At 44.1% G+C, this 21229-nt stretch overlaps 1 protein-coding gene across 1 annotated transcript in view; it reads right to left on the bottom strand.

The window, feature by feature from the left end:
• Positions 1 to 21229, bottom strand: part of MOCOS (molybdenum cofactor sulfurase) — an 819339-nt gene that overhangs the window by 109345 nt on the left and 688765 nt on the right. The window contains exon 10 of the mRNA XM_069620525.1: positions 367 to 448. Coding sequence (XP_069476626.1) covers positions 367 to 448 — 82 coding nt within the window. The remainder of the gene's footprint in view (positions 1 to 366; positions 449 to 21229) is intronic.

The raw sequence follows: 21229 nt of genomic DNA, 5'->3' as shown, positions 1-21229 counted from the left end.
GTTGCTGCTAGCAGGTCACCATCTTTGCCACAAATCCTTATGTTCACACATTTTAATTCTTAATTTGTTAGGTTTGGTTGGATTGGGTTGGCCTAAACTGCGACCGAACACATGGTGAACATTGTAGATCATCTCTGGGTAGTTTTGTGTGGCGTGTACTTCAAAGTTCCCCTATTTTCCAACCCTTGTGAACTTTCATCATTTGAAACGTCAGTGGGGGTGTTTATTACTTGACGACTCTTGTAAAACAGATTGTTTATGCTTTTAACAGAACTCACAACACCAATCCTATTAATGCATCATCAAGCATAGGCTGGAATATTGAAATATGACATATTAAATATCACGGTTACTGTTTTCACTCACCGGTCTCCACAGACTTTGTTTTGATTAATGCGATTCTCTGTCCCCTTTTCCTCAAGCAGAGGAATTTCTATAGATTCCATATCTGGAGAGAAAGATATCAGACGTATATTACCAAACAATATTACGTGCACATGATATAAACCAACATTGTTCTGAAAATAAAGATTGTCACATGTGTATGAATGACTATTGAGAACTCACCCATGTCTAACAAATACTGCTAAAGCAGACGTATTTATGGGAAAGTATCTACATATATAAAGAGTTCTTTTGATTTGTTTTCTTTATTGGTAAAGATGTGAACATGGTAAACATAAATGTAATAGTATCCAAGAGTTTGTCTCTCACTATTGATACACTATAGAATAATATAATTAGCAAAGATTTCCCAGCAGGAGGAATAGTAGTGTGTGTGTCTATAGATACTCTCTTGCTACAAATGTATTAAAAAAAACACAAAACACTTCGTGCAAAAGGTGTAAAATCGGTATCTTAATATTCAGCATTAGACCCTTGAAAGAAAGTATTGCTATGGGCCAAGCCATGCTGCCTTCCATGCACCTACAGTGCGCTCACTGCCATTCACTGCTGTTGACGCCAGACAATACTCTGATAATGGTCTATTGGGATTTGTTGAGGGTGGGCTTTCTAGGTAAGTGAGGGCCAGTACACTAAAAACACCAGTGACACTGTAATGATATGATATGATAGGTTATTTATAACGCGCTTAATACCTAGAGGTTTCTAACATCGGACCCGGGGATCGAACCTGTGTTGTGTTATCTTGCTCCCAAGGCAAACACGTTGCCCCTTAGCTATCCTCCCGTAAAGCTAAAGCTTGTCTGACACTTGTATTTGACTCTCGTCAATTACCAAACACAGACTCCCAAGCAAAAACGCTGGGAAGAACTCACACCATAGGCGCATACCAATATTTAAATAAAGATGACGTGAAGGAATTTCTGTTCAAACTGGGCATCCTTCCTGGCTAATGTATGCATGAAATAATGCTCATGTTGTCATGGTGATGAATGAATAGAAAAAACTATGAAGCCCAGCTGTCTTTCCGGTTTCAGTGATACTTTGGGATTGGTTGCCTCTTTGTACTTTAAACGTTCAACAAAAGAAATTCGGTGCGTTAGCCCAATGTTAAAAAAAATTACAACATTTTGGATTTTTAAACCTTTTATTGGACTATCTGAAAATATTGTTCTGTGATTGAAAATGCATTAGCTTTCAATGTCTCAGATACTTTCTTCGTCAGATGGTAAGAGGCTAAAGTGAGGGGAGAGACAGTTCCAAGAAATCTCCCACGTACAAGGCCCAGAAGAGATTAGGAACTCAAATATTGGAGCACCCTCAACCCAAAGAACAGAGGTTTAAATAGAGGAGATGTGGTCTTGCTTTTTTGTATTAATCAGTGTGATTTAGTTAATACAAAACATTACACACTACAAAAAACATAGAAAAAATGGTTAAAAAACATTTGCTAAAAATCATTCTCAAATCTACAGGTGTAACTTCATTTCCAACAACATACTTTGAAAGATAAAAATAATCCTCTTTAGAATCAAATGGCAATCAGTTGAAGTCATCCTGAGATTTCTTTCCAGGGTTTCATAGCCTACGATTTAAAGCGCAATTCACAACCTTGAGATAATCCTCGTCAATTTCGTCCCACAGTTTGATGATTGCAATCATTAATGCCAGATTGTTGCCCTTTAGCCAACATACCCAAAAGTAAGAAGATTTTATGAACTCAAGACTATGTACAAATGGGCTGAGGTACTTCAAAGGCCATTCCACGAGCTTGTCACAAGAAGTTAAGAAATGCCTGCTCAATCCATCGTGTCCGGCTAAAGGCATATGTTACAAAGCTGTTTTTCCCTCTGTATCCCATGTCGGATAAGCAAGACAGCTCAACAAGGTTAGTTATTATAACGAAGCAACATGAAGGTTCTTCTTATAGTATAAGAATGGAATTTAAATAGATACCGGCGCAGTTTGTTTAAATCATATGTTATCATCATATCATTTTGTGGATATGTAAGACTGTCAACTGCCATGCCAATGTATTTTGCATGCAGTGCCAGTGCCTCACTTTCTTAATCATTCAGTTCCTTAGAGTGCCATAACTAAAGCCGAAGGGGGGAGGGGGGCGGGGGTTAAGGTGCCCTCGCTTTCTTTCAGATAGTGAAACATCCTCCTGGTCATAGGACATATAGCTTTATCAAATATGTGTACTAACAAGAGATTTAGGGGGATGTCTTCAGTTACTATTAGTTTCATTGAAAAGAGTAATCTTTTTAGTTTGACTAAAGCCCTTAATGATGTAATTCTCATTGCAAGTGTTATCATTTCTCTGCTAATGAATTTGGCAAACCTACGGTCTTGCGGCAAAATATCCATTCTAATCGATCTAACCACTCAGTTATAGAAAAAAGTGCAAGTTCTGTTCCATATAACTTTGTTTATATGTTAAGAACAGTCCAGCGTAGCTAAAGCCTCCATAGCAATGCCTGAGCTCTTTCATGTTCCCAGCATTACTAAGGAATTTCATACATGTAAACTCCTGATACCTCAAATCTTGCTGCTTGTTGGCAATAGTTATCCCCAAATACATATGAATGGATGTGCTTTTTAATATCAGTCCTTGGATTACACACTTTTCAGTGGGGCAGCACGTCCTCTCTTAAATAATATATTTTGGGTTTTCTTACAATTAATGGTGAGCTTATACATCTGCAAATATGTAATTAACACATTTAAAGCCTGTTTCAAGCCAATACTTGTATGGTCTAATAATACAATGTCTCGCTACGGAGAACCTTGATGTTCAACCCAAAAGGAAGCATACCATGTGAACACTGGTAATGTACCTCTCAGTGTCATGTAGTTGTTAGCAACTGTGCTCTCTTGCCAAGACAAAGCAGTCACACAGTGTTTGACCATACCTAAAGTATTTGACCATCTAAAATGCATGGCAGTGTAAATCCCTGTTTCTTATTTGGCTGGAAAGGCACTCTATCCATAGATTTCTAAGTGTACATGTGACAATGCAGGAAAAAAGTAGGAAAGATAAGCAAGAATGTCCAAAGAGATAGGCTTTCCATTTTTTTTCGGAAGATGGTCGCTTGCATGGATAACTTCAGGAACAGAGTTCCAGAGTTGGGCCACCAACACAGCGTTGGTTCTACCAGATGCTCTGGAAGTTCTGTAGTGATGAACAAGTATTCAGTTGCGAGCAGTAGCTTGTTGGGGTCAGGAAGGCAAACACCACTTGAAACAGGAGATCTCAACTGTGGAGCGCGTTGTGGGCCTGAGTGAGCATTGTACAATACAGGGGTGGTGTACATGTATCCTGGGATTTTAGTAACAATCCCAGCTGCAGTATTTTGTAACATCTATAGTTAGCTAATACACCGACAAAAAGTGAATTACGCTAATCTAGTCTGGAGCCCACAATTGCTAGGGCAATGATGGCAAAGTGATGACCAGAAAGCATTTCCATACAAGAAAAAATCAGCAAATTATCATTAACATTTTGGGAGAAAATTGTTTTTCATGGATGTCTAGATTGAATTATTTTTTTTTTTTTTTTAGGGGGGGACCCTAAATCAATGATATCTCTGATACTGTCGTTATAGGTGGTCACAATGTGATCACTGCTTCACAATTAAGATTGCCCATAATATATGGGATAAAATACCTCCTACCATACTTTGTAAGGATGTTGCAAGACACAGAGGAGTTCCTTGACCAAATAGAGGAATGAGGCTGGAGGTCGAATTTCTTTATAAAGTCATGGAACTCCAAGGTGACTTGCAATATCCTTTTTACTTATAGTGGGGGCATTTTATTCCTTATAATACATGGCCTCGCACTGCCATTCAGTTTGCTGATACGTATAATCAATGTGGAATCTGTTTGGATTTTTTTTAAAAGCTACCATGCATCTCTCAATGTGTTGCAGAAAATACACAGTTTAATAAAATGAAAGTAGGCTAAAAGGAATTGGGAACCAAAACCAATCCATGCGCTAGATGCTAGGTATCGACAATTGAGGGTGTCACAGAGAAACCTAGAGTGGGGCCACTTCCCTAGTGTCGCATATCGTGAACTAACAAAGTAAAAGGGGTGGCTAGGTTGGGAACCCAGTCACCCCTTTTTCTTGGTTAGTTTAATAAAACGCATTAAAACACGTGTTCGTGTTGTGCTTTAAAATAAGTAATGATATGCAGATACTTGCTCACATGGCTTAAACTCCTGCAGTGCACACATTAAACATTCTACCACAAACAGTTCCTTGTCAATTAATGGCTATGGTGTATCACAGACAACTATTTTACAAGCAAGGAATTTGAAAATCTTGGCACAGCTTTAATTAAGTGTTGCAATGACAGGTGGGATTCTTCTCTCTTCTGGCTCAGGCAGAAGGCATTGTGACGTCACAACTGAAGTGTAATAACTAATTACAGGGCAGTTGTGATGTCATTTTCTTATTATAGGTCAGTTGCGATGTCACAACTAGCCTTAACCAGAACATTATTTCCAGGCATTTATACTTATATTGCAGGGTGCTCTGAATTGAAGCTTGACAAAGAGGACCAAGGGAACAGGCTGCAAAGAGGTCTTTCTCCTGATAGGAGACAGGCATTTGATTAATGTGCACAAGAACCGCCAACTGGGCTTGGGGGGCGTATGGAAGAGGATGGATGCATGCTTTGACCAGTCGAAGGGGATGCTGAGGGGATTCATGGGAGAAACATTCCAAGAAATTACCCAACCATTTATATGGGTAGGAACCATTCTAAAGAAAATGAAATCCAAGTTCAGAGAGAGAGTTATATGGTAAGCCAACCTGCACATCCTTTCTGTCTGTAAAGTCTAAATTCAATAACAGGGGAAATAAGTTTTCATAAAGGAAATACTGAATTCTAAAAAAGAATTAAAAAGGTTAGAGCTGCATGAACGTAGGCGGGGAATTATAATGGTTTGGGCAGAACTAGAGGATGATATTTTGAAGCTTGCACTCAATATTTATCAACCTGGGACATCCAGCGAGGAATGGATTACAAAATGTGCCAATTTTTGTAAAGTATCATTAAGTGTGACAACCACTCTAGATAGCCAGCATTGGGCCCTTATGCTAGGGTCATGGTTCGCTCTCTTTGCCCTCATTCCCATCACTTGGGGGCATGATTTGGGAACAGTTTCATATTGGATTTACCTTCTGAACCCTGCAGCACAGTACTCTGCTGAATTGAGAGCTCGAAAGCTCTACATTCCATTTCACATCCCTTCCGGATCCATTTCTGGTTTTTGGCACCCAGTGTGCTTTTTTAATCAAAAGACTGCACTTCTCAGTATTCCTTGCTCGCTGCTTCATCTCCACCCTTGCAGGACAAGGTTGGGTGGAGGATACGCAGCACCCATGGCTTGCAGGTGCCAGCAAGCAGCACACCAGAGGCCTGCACTCATTAGTCAGCTTTAAAAGCCTCAGTTTGCCTCCGTCCAGCGCTGGTCATTGTTTTAGTGTTCCTGTTTGTGACCGGTTCCTTTTTCTTTTGCATAGTGAATAGTTCCTAGTTTCTTATTTCATGTTCCTGGATTGTGAAATGAGTGTGCTTATTAGTATTTTCTACTTCCTGGATTCCCATTCTGTCTTCCTCTGTTTGGCAGTCGGCACTTTCCAGTGCTTCGTTTTCCTGTGCAGTCCATGTGGCCTGTGTTCTTCATTGCTTTGACTTTGCCCTTTTCTGCAGTGTAACCTTGAACCTTTTGTCACAGTTTTATAACGCAGCACTCTCTAGCCCGGGACTCCTTCCCCGACATGGAACGTGGCGCACAATAAAAATGCTTTTTATCTCTAATAACCCATGGATTCATTTTGAGTAGGCCTCCAACCTGTCTCGCACCCACCTTCACAAACACCCCATGTCACAATGGACTAGGAACCAGGTGTCACAACCCAGAGGTTGTTTTCTGGTTGTATGCAGTATTTCCTTTTGCTCAAGTAATCCTGGGCTTTTATGGAGATGCGCCCAAGACTTCCCTCCCAAGAGCTCAGCCTTCAGGGATAAATTAACCTGACAGGTTGGGGGCTTGAGCGAAAAGGCCGGAGCAGAATCGTCAGAGCTAGAGGGACAAAGAACAAAACAAAGAAAACAGTTGTTCAGAAAAATGCAGCCAAGTAGTGTTGGAATAACAAACAGCCAACACCACCCCCAATCCCCACTCTTACCTGCACCGTAGAAATAATATACCAGTAACCTACTAGTATCAAATTGTAGGGAGGGAGGAGTGGAAGTTTGCCAGTATCTTAGGATCACCAGGGCGAAGACCGCAGAGCGTCCCAAGTAGGTTCAAGGCAATCCAAAGTATAAACAGCAGAGCGTCCCAAATAAAAGGTTCAAAGCAATCCAAAAGGTAAACAGCAAAGCGTCCCAAATAAAGGTTCAAAGCAATCCAAAAGGTAAACAGCAAAGCGTCCCAAAAAAGCAATCCAAACGGTAAACAGCAAAGCGTCCCAAAATATAGTTCGAAGCAACAGAAGTAAAAGGAAAATTGAATTGGGAAGTGAGCGTTCACTTCACGCTAATTTCCTTACGGAGATTTTTGAGGTATCGGGTCACCAAAGTTTAAGGATTTAGAATTAGGGGGGTCGAGAATGAGTAAGCCGGGTTCAGAATATCCAAGGGGAACAATCGAGGGAGGCTGGCGTCGGGAAGCAGGTACGGACAAGGCGAAGGCAATAAGTTGATTCAGGCGCTGGTTAGTCGAGGATTAAAGAAACGGGTCCGGGAGCTCGCAACTAATGAAAGTTTAGGAGCACTCGATCTCCGGGTAGATGGGAGTTATATATCGTTCCCAACAAATGAAATCATCACAACGTCAGGCGTACTTCACGCGGCTATGACAGCAGGCGTTGTGGGAGTTGTAGTCTCAGGGACTTTTACTTGCCGAATAGCGCTCGGATAATCGCCAAGGCAATTTCCAACCTGGCCGGGTCGTGACAGTACCCCCCCACAAAGAACGCTTTCTCCTGAGACTACGCAAGCGGTGTGACCAAAAGGCACGTAGTAAACGGGGAGCGTTTAGATTAGAGGCCGGTTCCCAGGACCTGTCCTCTGGACCATACCCTTTCCAGTCGATCAGGTAGGAGCGAATCCCACGACATAGGCGAGTGTCCAGGACTGCACGCACCTCATACTCGTCTTCACCATGGACGTTAACTGGGGTGGGGGCAGTAGGTAATCTCGTGCCAGGTACAAAAGGGCGAAGCAAGGAAACATGGAATACCGGGTGTACCCGCCAATGAGATGGAATCCCTAGGCAAACGGTGACAGGGTTAAGACACCGTAGAATCCTATAAGGACCTAGGTAGCATGGCAATAGTTTCCTTTTTCCTTTAATGGCCAGATGTTTTGTAGAGAGCCATACACGTTCCCCACAAGAATACGAAGGGGCGGGTGTGCGCCGTTTGTCAGCTTGCATTTTGGTACGACGTTGTGCCGTTTGCAGATGGGACAACACCGATTTACGGATGGCAAGCAAGGGGTCTTTTACAGCATTAGCGGCGGGAAACTGCTTTAAGGAGGGCAAGACAGGTGGGAGAGTCCTTGGGTGCAGACCATATAAAGCATAAAACGGAGAGCAACCAATTGAGGAATGCATGGAATTGTTATAGGCGAATTCTGCAGCACCTAGTAGCGTGAACCAGTTGGATTGATGCTGCAGACACAGACAGCGAAGAAACTGTTCCATAGTACCATTGGTACGTTCAGTCTGACCATCCATTTGAGGATGGTAGGCCGAAGACAAGCGGGCATCGATACCCAAAGATAAAGTAAGGGAGCGCCAGAAGCGTGAGGTGAATTGAGACCCCCGATCAGAAATTAGAACCGTAGGAAGCCCAAAAAATCGTACCACATGGTCAAAAAACAGAGTCGCTAACATAGAGGCAGTAGGTATACCCGAGCACGGTATAAATCGTGCCATTTTGGTAAAGACATCGACAACCACAAGAATGGTGGACATACCCCCGATACAAGGGAGCTCCACCACGAAATCAAGGGTAACCGTATGCCATGGAGATGGGGGTAACGGCATACTCATTAGAAGACCGACGGGCTTGCCCGGTTGCCTCTTGCACTGTGTACATACTGCACACTTGGAGACATATTGTTCGGTGTCGTTCTTCATACCAGGCCACCAGCACCATCGGTGGAGAAGATCATAAGTTTTTGCCCGACCAGGGTGAGCTGCCAACGGGAGATCATGGGACCATTCAAGAGCTTTACGTCGAATACGGTTATCAGGTAAGTATAGTAAACCATTAACATATGGAAGACCGGTGATGAGTTCAGCGCCCAGCTCCTTAAGAACAGGAGCATGATCCTTAGCCCACGTCCTTAATCCATCTAAGATGGACGGAGAAACCGAACAAATACACACCACAGTCCCTGAGGATAATACAGGGGTCGACTGTTTCGTAGTTACCATATCTGTACCGATACGCGACAATGCATCCGCCTTTCCATGTAGTGGACCGGGGCGATATGTCACTGTGAAGTTAAACATGGTAAAAAATAAATGCCACCGTATTTGCCTAGCATTGGTGCATTTTATATGAGATAATGCCTGGAGATTCCGATGATCCGTATATACAGTAATGGGATGTTTAGCACCTAAGAGATGATGTCTCCACTCATTAAACGCTACTTTAATCGCCAGTAGTTCTCTTTCCATGATCGTATAATTACGTTCGGCTGGCGTAAGTTTCCGAGAATGGAAAGCCACAGGATGTAGTCGGTGGGTGGCTGGACAGATTTGCGACAGGATAGCCCCCACAGCAATTGCAGAGGCATCGGCTTCCACGATAAAAGGAAGGGTCGGATCTGGGTGCTGCAGGACTGGAGCTGTGGTAAAGGCTTCCTTCAATTTCTGAAATGCAGAGTGCGCCTGTTCATCCCAAATGAAATGGACGTTCGGGCTGGTCAACCGAGTTAGTGGCGCAACTATTTCAGAAAAGGAGGCGATGAAACGTCTGTAAAAGTTGGAAAAGCCCAAGAATGATTGAAGGGCTTTTACTGAAGTCGGGACAGGCCAATCCAGTACTGCCCGGACCTTTGAGGTGCACATAAGCACTCCCTTTTGTGATATTTGAAAACCCCAAAACTCCACAGACGATGCATGAAACACACACTTCTCCAGTTTTGCAAAGAGGGAGTGTTCTCTCAGACGGAGGAGAACAGAGCGTACATGGTGGATGTGCTGGGACAAGGTATCTGAATATATCAGGATGTCGTCCAAATATATTACGACGTAACAGTCCAACAAGTCCCTGAAAATGTCGTTGACAAAGTGTTGGAACGTCGCTGGGGCGTTGCAAAGCCCGAAGGGCATTACACAGTATTCGTAAAGCCCGAATTTAGTTTTGAATGCTGTTTTCCATTCATCCCCCTCACGCATCCTCACCAAATTGTATGCTCCCCGTAAGTCCAACTTGGTGAAGATGGTAGAGGAGGTCATTTTATCAAGAAGCTCCGTAATGAGCGGTAGAGGATATTGGTTCTTAATTGTGACGTTATTAAGGGAACGATAATCGACACATGGACGTAAATCTCCTTCTTTTTTTTGTACGAAGAATATCGGGGAGGCCGCTGGTGAACGGGACGGACGTATGTGTCCCAAGCTTAATGCCTTGTCTATGTATTGTCGCAAGTGTTCTTCTTCCTTTCGAGCAAGGGAGTAGATACGACCATGTGGGATGACCCCCCCAGGTATAAGGTCAATGGGGCAGTCATAGTCTCGGTGTGGAGGCAGTTTTTCTGATAAGCCTTTGTCGAAGACATCCGAGTACTCTCGGTATTCCTCTGGAAGTACAGGGACTGGGATAGAGGATAAAGCACTGATGGAAGGTACACTTGCCACCAGGGCCAGGCAAGGGGAGAAGACGGCTGCCTCTTGAGTCCCTAGACATTTCTGACTGCAAAAAGAGGAAGAGAACAGCACGGTTTGTTTAACCCAATTGATTACAGGGTTATGGGTTTGCAACCAGGATAGACCCAGAATCATACCAAACTGGGGGGCCGTAATGAGGTCAAAGGTTATGTATTCCGAATGACCCTGTAATGTGGACATTTGTAGTGCAGTGGTTTGTTCCGTGACTTGTCCGGATACCAAACGGGAACCGTCAACAGCATGTATGTCTTCAGGTCGTATTTTGGAAATTATAGGTAGCCCATAATGTTTAGCCAGGTTGGAATCCATATAATTCCCGCTAGCCCCGGAGTCTATCATTACCGGGTTGGAAAAAGAATTGACACCAGGGGCCTTGAAGCACATCGTGAGATATACATGTGGAGAGGGAAGACATGCATCCGAGCCCGGGTACGTTTGACTCATCCTAAAGGCCCGGTTCATGGACGAGTCCTGGCGTTTCCCGCCGGTTTAGTTGGTCTTTTAGGACATAGCCGTATATAATGTCCTGACTGGCCACAATAGAAACATAGGTTATTCAGTGCCCGTTTCTCTCGTTCAGCCTTAGACAATGGACCCCTGATGGCCCCAATTTGCATGGGTTCAACCTCGCCTTGAGGAATCGTAGTAGTGCTATCTGACCAGGAAGAGGTACGAATATCAGGGTACCGACGTTCGCCCCGTCTTTGCCGAATCCGAGCATCAACTTGGAGAACCAGGTCGAGTAGCTCAGGAAAACCAGGAGGAAGGGCGGGCACCACTGACAAGGCGTCCTTTAGGTCCTCCGACAAACCTTTGTAGAAAACAGCCGCTTTCTTTTGTTCTGGCCAAGTGGTTTCAGCCGCCAACTGATTGAAACGGGCCAGGTAGGTCAACAGATCCGTCTTGCCTTGATTTATAGCTAAAAATTCTAAATCCGTGGTTTGTGCTTTGTATCGCATATCAAAAACGCTGTTCATGGATAGAATTAGCCGATCAAAGTCATAAAGAGCCGGATCATTAGCTTCCAACAAAGGATTAGCCCATGCTGCAGCAGTGCCGCCTAAATGGGAGAGAACGAAGGCCGCCTTAGTGGTAGCATCTGGAAACGCCAAAGGTCGACAAAGAAAGTGAAGGCGACATTGATTCACGAAAGTCTGATACGCCTTGGGATCCCCAAAAAAGCGTTCGGGTGGGGCCAAAGGAAATGGCCCAGGAAGAACCACCGGAGCTGGGGTTGGGGGAAATACAGGAGGAGGTGCCGCTGCAGCGCCATCCCCGAATTCCTCATCATGGGGTAATGGCTGCACAAAGCTCTGTAATACATCCATGCGTTGATGTAAGGTCGCATGGGCAGATGCCATATCGGTACGCAAGGCGGAAAAAGCCTGCATGAGAGCTGTCATCGGGTCAGATGCGGCTTCCATAACCAATAGGCGTTATGTTAGGCTCCTAAATCTGTCACAACCCAGAGGTTGTTTTCTGGTTGTATGCAGTATTTCCTTTTGCTCAAGTAATCCTGGGCTTTTATGGAGATGCGCCCAAGACTTCCCTCCCAAGAGCTCAGCCTTCAGGGATAAATAAACCTGACAGGTTGGGGGCTTGAGCGAAAAGGCCGGAGCAGAATCGTCAGAGCTAGAGGGACAAAGAACAAAACAAAGAAAACAGTTGTTCAGAAAAATGCAGCCAAGTAGTGTTGGAATAACAAACAGCCAACACCACCCCCAATCCCCACTCTTACCTGCACCGTAGAAATAATATACCAGTAACCTACTAGTATCAAATTGTAGGGAGGGAGGAGTGGAAGTTTGCCAGTATCTTAGGATCACCAGGGCGAAGACCGCAGAGCGTCCCAAGTAGGTTCAAGGCAATCCAAAGTATAAACAGCAGAGCGTCCCAAATAAAAGGTTCAAAGCAATCCAAAAGGTAAACAGCAAAGCGTCCCAAATAAAGGTTCAAAGAAATCCAAAAGGTAAACAGCAAAGCGTCCCAAAAAAGCAATCCAAACGGTAAACAGCAAAGCGTCCCAAAATATAGTTCGAAGCAACAGAAGTAAAAGGAAAATTGAATTGGGAAGTGAGCGTTCACTTCACGCTAATTTCCTTACGGAGATTTTTGAGGTATCGGGTCACCAAAGTTTAAGGATTTAGAATTAGGGGGGTCGAGAATGAGTAAGCCGGGTTCAGAATATCCAAGGGGAACAATCGAGGGAGGCTGGCGTCGGGAAGCAGGTACGGACAAGGCGAAGGCAATAAGTTGATTCAGGCGCTGGTTAGTCGAGGATTCAAGAAACGGGTCCGGGAGCTCGCAACTAATGAAAGTTTAGGAGCACTCGATCTCCGGGTAGATGGGAGTTATATATCGTTCCCAACAAATGAAATCATCACAACGTCACGCGTACTTCACGCGGCTATGACAGCAGGCGTTGTGGGAATTGTAGTCTCAGGGACTTTTACTTGCCGAATAGCGCTCGGATAATCGCCAAGGCAATTTCCAACCTGGCCGGGTCGTGACACCAGGCCGGTGTGCATCAATAAGATATTTATTAATTTATAATTTAATGAAAAAGGAAATAATATTCAAAATACACTTTACAACAGCAACCAGTGGTGTAGCAACACAAATGCAATGATTCCTACAGAACAATTGGTTCAAAATCCTAAAACAGTTCACATGGATCTTTAATGAAAAACAGGAAAAACGGTTTTAAAGCAAAGGATGGCACCAAGGTTAAGCACTCCCCCTGTAACACTCATGCCCCAAACATCAGCTAACTTAATTCCCTTTGAATGAAAGGCAGTGGAAAGAAGTAAGGATAAAGAGAGAAAAATCGGATTTGGAATACAGCCCACCACCCCAAGATGGGAAGTTAGAAAAGAAAACGAAAACCTGTTTTTAGAGCAAAACGGCAGAATCGGATTTGGATGTTTACTCGCACAGCAACTCACAACAGCGGTGGGACAGCTAGAAAGGAAATTCGTGTTGCTACACTTGAGGAGATAGGGAAGCACACCAGGGCATTGTGGAAACAAGGTAGGGAAATCGATTTTGGGGAAGAAAGCAAATGCAAATGAGAAATACAAACGGCAAATGGAAATTCTTTTCACACAGGATTTGTAATGACAGGTAGCTAAGGAAAGGGATCAGCTGTCAAAATCGGAAATCAGTTTTAAGGACAAGGACAGAGGCACATAGCAGATAGGATTCTAGGCACAATGGATTGTTCTCAATGGGTCTCCGGTTTGGGTTTTTTCAATGGGACAGATGCAAATAGGAATTTGTTGGGAATGCACACAATAGACAGACAAATTCCATTTTCAGAGACAAGAGACTGATTCTGTTGAGGCTATACTTTAATGACTATAGTTATTAAAGAAAGACACTAAGCACAAGGGGGTTGATTTCGAATTTTAACCAACTAACACAGTGAATTTCCTTATAGGGGAATTAATTGATTTACTTCAAAATAATACTAAGGATTTATACAGACAACTAAGAGATTTATCAAAGGAATATGCTAACATACACAGGATAATACAGATTCTACTATGGTAATGTGAATGAATTATACTGTCAATTTGGGACTTTCAATGGGATTTTCTATGAGATTTATGTTACAAAAGGAGAGGGATGTGCAATTTATTACTGGGGTTATTTGCTACTTACAAAGTAAGCCTTGGTTTGGGATTCTGGAAAGTCAGCTGGATCTCAGGACCCTCTGGACAGATAGGCAAGGGGTCTGGTCTCGGTACTCTCCTGGATGGGATTCTGGACAGCCAGGCTGGATCACAGGACTCACTGGACAGCTAGGCAAGGGTATGGTCTCTGCCCGCTCTTGGATGGGATCAGCTAGGCAAGGGTCTAGTCTCTGCACTCTCTTGGATGGGATCAGCTGCCTCCGTCCTCTTTCTCCTGTCTCCCTGGACTCTTCTGTGTGTTCTGTCTAGTTCCCCCTTATGTAGCCCAAATGACACCATTCACTTTACAATCTGGGGGAAGTACCCTAGAATTACTCCTACCCTGTGATAGGACAGTCTACTATTCCTCCCGCCGCACCCTGGTGTCATTGGTTCAAGGGGAGGGAGCATCATCTGTCAATTTGGCATTTATGACAGTTCTTTGTTCTCTTGTAAAAATGTTTGCAAAACTGAATTATGTATCATAACTTCCAACTTATACTAGACGCCGCCATAAGAAATAGATAGGCGGTTTCAGGGGTTCATGGGGAATTAGACAAGCCGATTGCCGACTCTGTGCGAGGTGCATGGCTCCATGGCACCTTTTTGTCCCTTTCATGAAATGCATAATAGTTATCACTCTGCAAACGATTAAGCATACTCATAATGTACATCTCCACCTTTCCACCAACTGTCATACTTGTTACAATTTTTAATCAACCAGGACGAGTCTTGACTGGCCATTTCAGTTCACAAAGTCCTAGGAACATGCACTTAGTCTCTAAAAATCCGCCTGGAAATCACATGGAAAAATATCATAAAATAAATGTATTTCTTATTCTGAATGCTGGGGAAAAATGCTTAAAATGCATAAATCCTTTACTGTCAATTTGGAGGATCTGTCACATATGGGAGCATGGTGCTTCCTCGCCCACAGCCAAATGTCTCCCCCTTGCTCAGCCTTCAACAAAAGAACTTTCTTGCACCCTTTGAAGTTTGTCAGTTTGTCCTTGGGAGTGGGTGCACAAGGAACTTGTACCTCATGGTCAAGCACTAGCCACACTTGCTTTCTTTGTCTTTCCTGCCAGTACTGCCTTCTAGTCTGGCAGAGCAGAGGATCATCACGCCCTGTGCCACATCACATGTCATTGCGGAATGGTTCACTTATTCATGTGACTTCCAGTCGGAGACCAGGCTTTCAATTGAGTTTTATGCCTGAGCCCAAAAACTGGTTTTTACTGGAATTCTGAGTCTTTTTCGAAGGTGACTGCAATCTTGTGGGGACAAACATAATGTACATTGTGTAGCCAATCCCCCCACCCACGCTGTGCAAGCAAAAGCTACCGTCTCACATTGGCTTTTAAACGTCATTTTTACTTATTTTCTTTCACACGTGTGCAAGCCGTATTCTATTTAATGTTTGAAATGCTTCGCTGTAGGTCATGGGATGTTCTTGTACTTTGTCCTTTTGAGTGGGTTTGCAATTACTGTTGGTTCATGGACATGGAGGGGTACGGCAGAGGGTTCTTTGATGTGACATGAAATGAAAAGGAAAAGCCAAGACGTTTTTTCCATTTGCAGTGTTTTGAGCACTGCGGTTTACATGAAAGGAAAACAAAAGCCGTGTCGAGTTGCATTTTGATGAAATCCTTGCCCCTCATGTGAATTAACAGTAAGACAATGCCGTTCTTTGATGGAGTGCATACTTTTTGACATTCAGATGGAATAAAGCAAACACAGGGCCATTCTTCGATGCAGTGCATAACTTCTTGTCATGCAGATGAAAGAGAAGCAAACATTCAGATTAAATACAGCAAATGCAGGGCCATTCTTCAATACAGTGCATAACATTTTGTGATGCAGATGACAGAAAGCAAACGCAGGGCCATTTTTTAATGGAGGGTTCAAATGCTTGCCACCCATGTGCTAGAGACCAAAGCACAGCCATTTTGGAGCAATTTTTAATATCGTTTTTCAGGTGACAGGGACTTCTGTTAGGGCCTGTAAATGCACCCCAAACTTTAGACACCCCTCATTTATAGATTTGCTATTTTGTACACTTTTCCCTTCCTTTCCTTCCCTGTGTGGGGAGGGTGAGGTTTTGCACTTGTGATTTTGTTTTCCTTGCTCCAGATCCTTTACTTTCTCTTGGAGTCTGTTCCTGGTTTTCCTTTGATCTTCTCTATTTGTACTCTATTGCTTGTTAGGTGTAGTGTGTTGTTGTATCTAGCTCCTTTGTGAATGCCTATGTTCTCCTCACTATTCTGTAAGCACTCTTCCTAATTCTCTCTTGCCAGGAGTCGTATCTATTAAATTATCCTCCCTTTGCTGTTATGACCTCTGGGTCCCTGTTTGACATTCTAGGTGGTGTTTTTCGTACCTGTGAGTGTTGTCTTTAAGTTGCCTTATACATTACCATCAAGGGTGTTAGCTCACAAATCCTGGCATTGCTTTAACTGTATGTGGGTTTAGCACTGACAGTGCCTGTAACAGCAATTGTGCGTGAGGAGCTTGCCGACTTTCTTTATAATCATAATGAGCTAACCCACCATCTCTTTTAATATATTTGTATTCTTATCATGCTCTAGTTGCACATCCTGGATTTTAGTGTTCATGTCTCTTGGTTTCTGAGAGCCTGTTGTTTGACACAAAAGTATTCACTGTGTTTTCTTGTGCACAATTCCCTTGCCCACTGCTTTTGTCCTCTCATGATGCATAGGACAAGCAGGCAGGATATGAAAATGTTCATATTTGGTGTAGAGGCACTTTGAAAAAGCCATCCTTGCGAGGCTAATAAAGATAACTTCATCATTGCTACACTTAACTATAAGGAAGCAATTGTACAAGCTAAAAAAGTGACGTACAACCAACGCATCGCACAAGCTGAATCTAATACGAAGGAACTATTTAAAATTCTTAAAGAACTTCCGCCACCCCCGATATGTGCAATAAGGACATCAAATGGTGCGATAATATACAAAAAGCTCTCAACAAAATAGCCACATTACAGTGCAAAATCAATGCTAAACAAAACTGCCTTCAAACGTCCCTCCAAACTAAACGTATGACTAACAAACCTAAAACTTCACATACCCCATTTAGCTTTGCTCCACTTACCATCACTGAGGTAGAAAGCATAATTAGTAAACTGAAACCGTCCAACTGTTAGGGCGACTCCTGTCCCACCCCCATCATCAAGGAATCGGCACATGAACTTGCCCCCTTCATCACCGCCTTTATCAATGCCTCATTCCATTCGGGCATTGTTCCTGATAACCTTAAGGACGCATGGGTCATCCCATTGTTAAAAAAAACCTACGTTGGATCGTAGTATCCCCACCAATTACAGGCCGATCCCCACGGTCCCTTTCTTATTGAAAATCTTGGACAGAGCCGCCTATTTACAGATTCATAAGTATCTAGAAAATAACAATCTTCTTGGCTCAAGACAATTCGGTTTCCGACCCAAGCACGTGACGGAAACGGCCTTACTAGATCTTAAAACTCAAATTGAGGAACTAAAAGATAATGGTAAAATGGCCTTATTATTACTCCTCGATTTATCAGCAGCATTTGATCTGGTCAACCATCAAATCCTCTGCCGCCACTTGAAACTAGCGGCCCACTTCTCTGAAAAAGCCACCAAGTGGATCAGTTCCTTCTTGAATAACAGACAGATGAGGGTTTTCTCGCCCACCGACGCAGCAGAACCTACACCGTTGCTCTGCGCAGTGCCTCAAGGCTCTTGCATCTCACCAACGCTTTATAACGTTTTTACTAAACCTCTATTCGATGTACTTGACTATCTGGGTGTCACCTACACCAACTACGCCGATGACACCCAGATACTCATTCCAATCACAAGCGACTACTTGGTGGATTCCGAAGCCCTGAATGACATATGTAAAGTCATCCAAGCCTGGATGGCCCAGCATGAGCTTTGTCTCAATGATGACAAGACAGAGCTCCTCATCCTGGGCTCTCAACACCGACTGAATAGACTTGACCCCTCCTTCAAAACGTTCAACATTGATGGTAACTTTATTAATGTTTCCACTGACACTAAAACACTAGGAATCTACCTAGACTCCACCTTATCACTCAACAGACAAACAAATGCAGTCGTCTCGGCATCTGCTTGCACATGTAAGCTCATCACAGCATACCGCCCCTTCGTAGCCCCACAGAACTGCACTATCTTGGCCAGGACATTGGTTATTTGCAAACTGGACTACTGTAACGCCTTATATCTTGGGACCAACCAACGTAACCTTAACAAATTACAGGTTATCCAAAATAACGCCATCAGAGCTGCCCTAAACATCGCCATATCTGCACACATCTCTGAAACCAAATGAAGCCTACACTGGCTCTCAGTATCACAAAGAATTTCTCTGAAATCTCTCACACTCACACACCAATGTCTGAACAATCAGGCCCCTATCTATCTTGCCTCCCGCTTCTCTCACTACTCACTTACCCGGCTACTTAGATCGGCTCAAGCAAACCACCTAACCATTCCCAGATATAAACTGCAGAGAGCTGGGGGTACTAGCTTTCCCAGTCCTTGCCTCCAAATTATGGAACTCCATTCCATTACCCATTAGATCTGAACATTCTCCTACCCTATTCAAACTAAAAACCAAACTGTGGTTATTCACCACACAAGCCTAAGGCCACTTAGGACTTCTTGGTCATCACCTGGTTAGCATATGTATGCAAGATTATGCTAACTGTAAATATTGATCCACATCATAATGTATATTATGTATATGTTACTGTATATGTCGCTTTCAAAAGTCCTATGTCAAGACTAATTAGATAGAATCAACGATTTGTAAATAAGCATTTGCTAGTTTATTAGAACTGCTTTAGCCGACACGTGTTTCGACCTGATCGATCTTCATCAAGGCTATAATCGCCTGAAGAAACATGGTGATGATTGTGTAACATTATTCCATTGTAGTGGTAGCAATTATTTTATATATATATATACAAAATATCCAAGACAGCATTTAAAACATGAGTTGGAACATGCATTAGGCACGTCTTGCCTATATGCTCTACCCCCTATATTCATTATGTTTCAACATAGTTTTTAATTCAACTGCAGGTGTAGGCTCTCTCCTTTACCCTTAACACCTCCTCTACCCACTCGTCGCTCTGTTTTTTTGGCCGGTGCCGTCTTTCTCTGGCATGGATTCCCTTCTGTGCCTGCCCTTGAGTGACGCACCCCCCCACCTCTATCTATTATTATTTTTGAGCTCTGAGGAGCAGAGGAGGTCGGGGAGCTCTGCCCGAGCAAAGTCACAGCCTCAGAGCACATGACTGGTGTTGTGACATGGCTGCTTCCTTGATCCTCCTTGTTCTGAAGTGCTAACGGTCTGCACAGGCAGATTAAGTGAATATGGTACATTTAACAGTTAAGATACAACAAATAGGCCTGACAGCGATTCTTCTGTTTTTTCAAGTGCACATTAAGGGGTGAGACAAGGAAGGACAGAACAATCTACAGGCAGTGCAAGTGCAGGCAGGACAAGGGAGGGGCAGGCAACCAAGTGCACCCAGTCGGTCGAGAGAAGCTCTCAGGATTTTTATTGCAAGTGCATTGGGTGGGTAGGGTGCAGGGCCCTGATGCAAGTGCAGAAAGGACTGGCAGGGGTCCCAGGCCCCAGAAAGCCTTGTGGACAATGCAGAGGGCCTTGAATTTGATTCTTGCAGCCACAGGGAGCCATTGAAGGGATTTCAGTTCCGGAGAGATGCGGTCCCTGGGCTTGAAGCCAAGGATAAGTCTCATGGTTCTGTTCTGGATGAGTTGCAGAGGGCGCAGGGAAGAAGCATGGAGGTTGCGGAAGAGGGTGCTGCAGTAGTCAAGCCTAGAGAGAACAAGGGCTCTGGAGACAGTGAGCCACTGGGGGAAAGTTAGAAAAGGTAGAGTGCCTTTGAGGAGGTGTAGTTGATAGTTAGACTTTTTTGAGATGTCAGAAATGTGTGAGGAGAAGGAGAGAGTGGAGTCAAAGATGATCCCAAGGTTTTTGGCCTCACAGGTGGGGGGGAGGGGGTTTGTGGGGCCAGAGAGAGAGGAGGAAAGCGGCAGCAGGGGTCCCAATGAGAACAATCTGTTTTACTGGCATTGAGACAGAGGTAGTTTGCAGTACACCATGCCTGAATAGTGGACAGTCAGGTATGAGTGAGGATGAGGAGGCGGCTGAGGGTAGCCTGAAGGGTAGTTGCGTGCACTGCCCTTCTCCCCATAATGATGGCCTTGATGCGTCTGTCTCTGTAAAACAGACTAGAGGGGGGCTGTTAGCATGAGAGAGAGGGAGAGGCAGAAACCTGAGCTATTGATAAGTTCAGGTTGGAAGGATTTGCCGGTGATAGGGCTTCCCTTTGTTTGGGGCGGGGGGGGGGGGTCGCATGATGATGCTGAGGTGGGTTCTCCATAAGGAAGGCCCCCTACTTGTGAGTGGTAGAGTAGGTGCGGTATGGCCGAACAGGGTAGGAATCTGAACTTAGTAGGGTAGATGATGCAGGGCCTATTAAGGGGAACGGGTGTGCTCTCAAGCTGGAGCGAAGAAACATAGTGGAAACGAGCAAAGGGTGGGGCAAGGAAACTTCCGTGAATGCAGTGGGAGTCCTTCCTTGGTTGCAGTGGTTGTAGGCTATTTTGGAAGGCCAATGGAAAGGAGAGAAGCCTTGCTATAATGGAAAACAAGCCGTGATCTCTGGGTGAGATGCATAGCAGACTACCTATTAAATAGCCCAGCATGGCAATGACGGTTGGACCTAACCTTGAAAATCCGGTCTGTGCACATTGATGGCAAGTCGCAACTCGGAACACCGCAGTTAGGAGCAAAGCGGCAGCGGCACCCAACGCCAACGTCGAATATGCCAACATGGGCATAGTGTGGGAAAATATCAGTCTGCAATATCCAGGTCTGTGTGAGGGTGAGCGTAACACCAACATATGAAAGGCCTAGACTTGCTACCGGGAGGTCAGCACTTCCCATTAAATACCCCTGTGTGGGGGAAATGAGGTCAGCAACAAGAATGGAAGACGCCAACCTGGGCCTACAGAGAGAAGCATCACAGCACTGATACCGCCGCCTGGGGAAAAGTGGTAAAAACACGCTCCTAAAATACCCAAGCCAGGCAACAATGAAGGCAGCACCCCATGTCCGCCACTGATCCCTTAGACTCGTATTGGCAAATAGGACTTAGGT

Source organism: Ambystoma mexicanum, chromosome 5q, assembly GCF_040938575.1.
Source record: "Ambystoma mexicanum isolate Mex_15411 chromosome 5q, UKY_AmexF1_1, whole genome shotgun sequence".
NCBI lineage: Eukaryota > Metazoa > Chordata > Amphibia > Caudata > Ambystomatidae > Ambystoma > Ambystoma mexicanum.
This window is presented reverse-complemented; position numbering and strand designations above follow the sequence as displayed.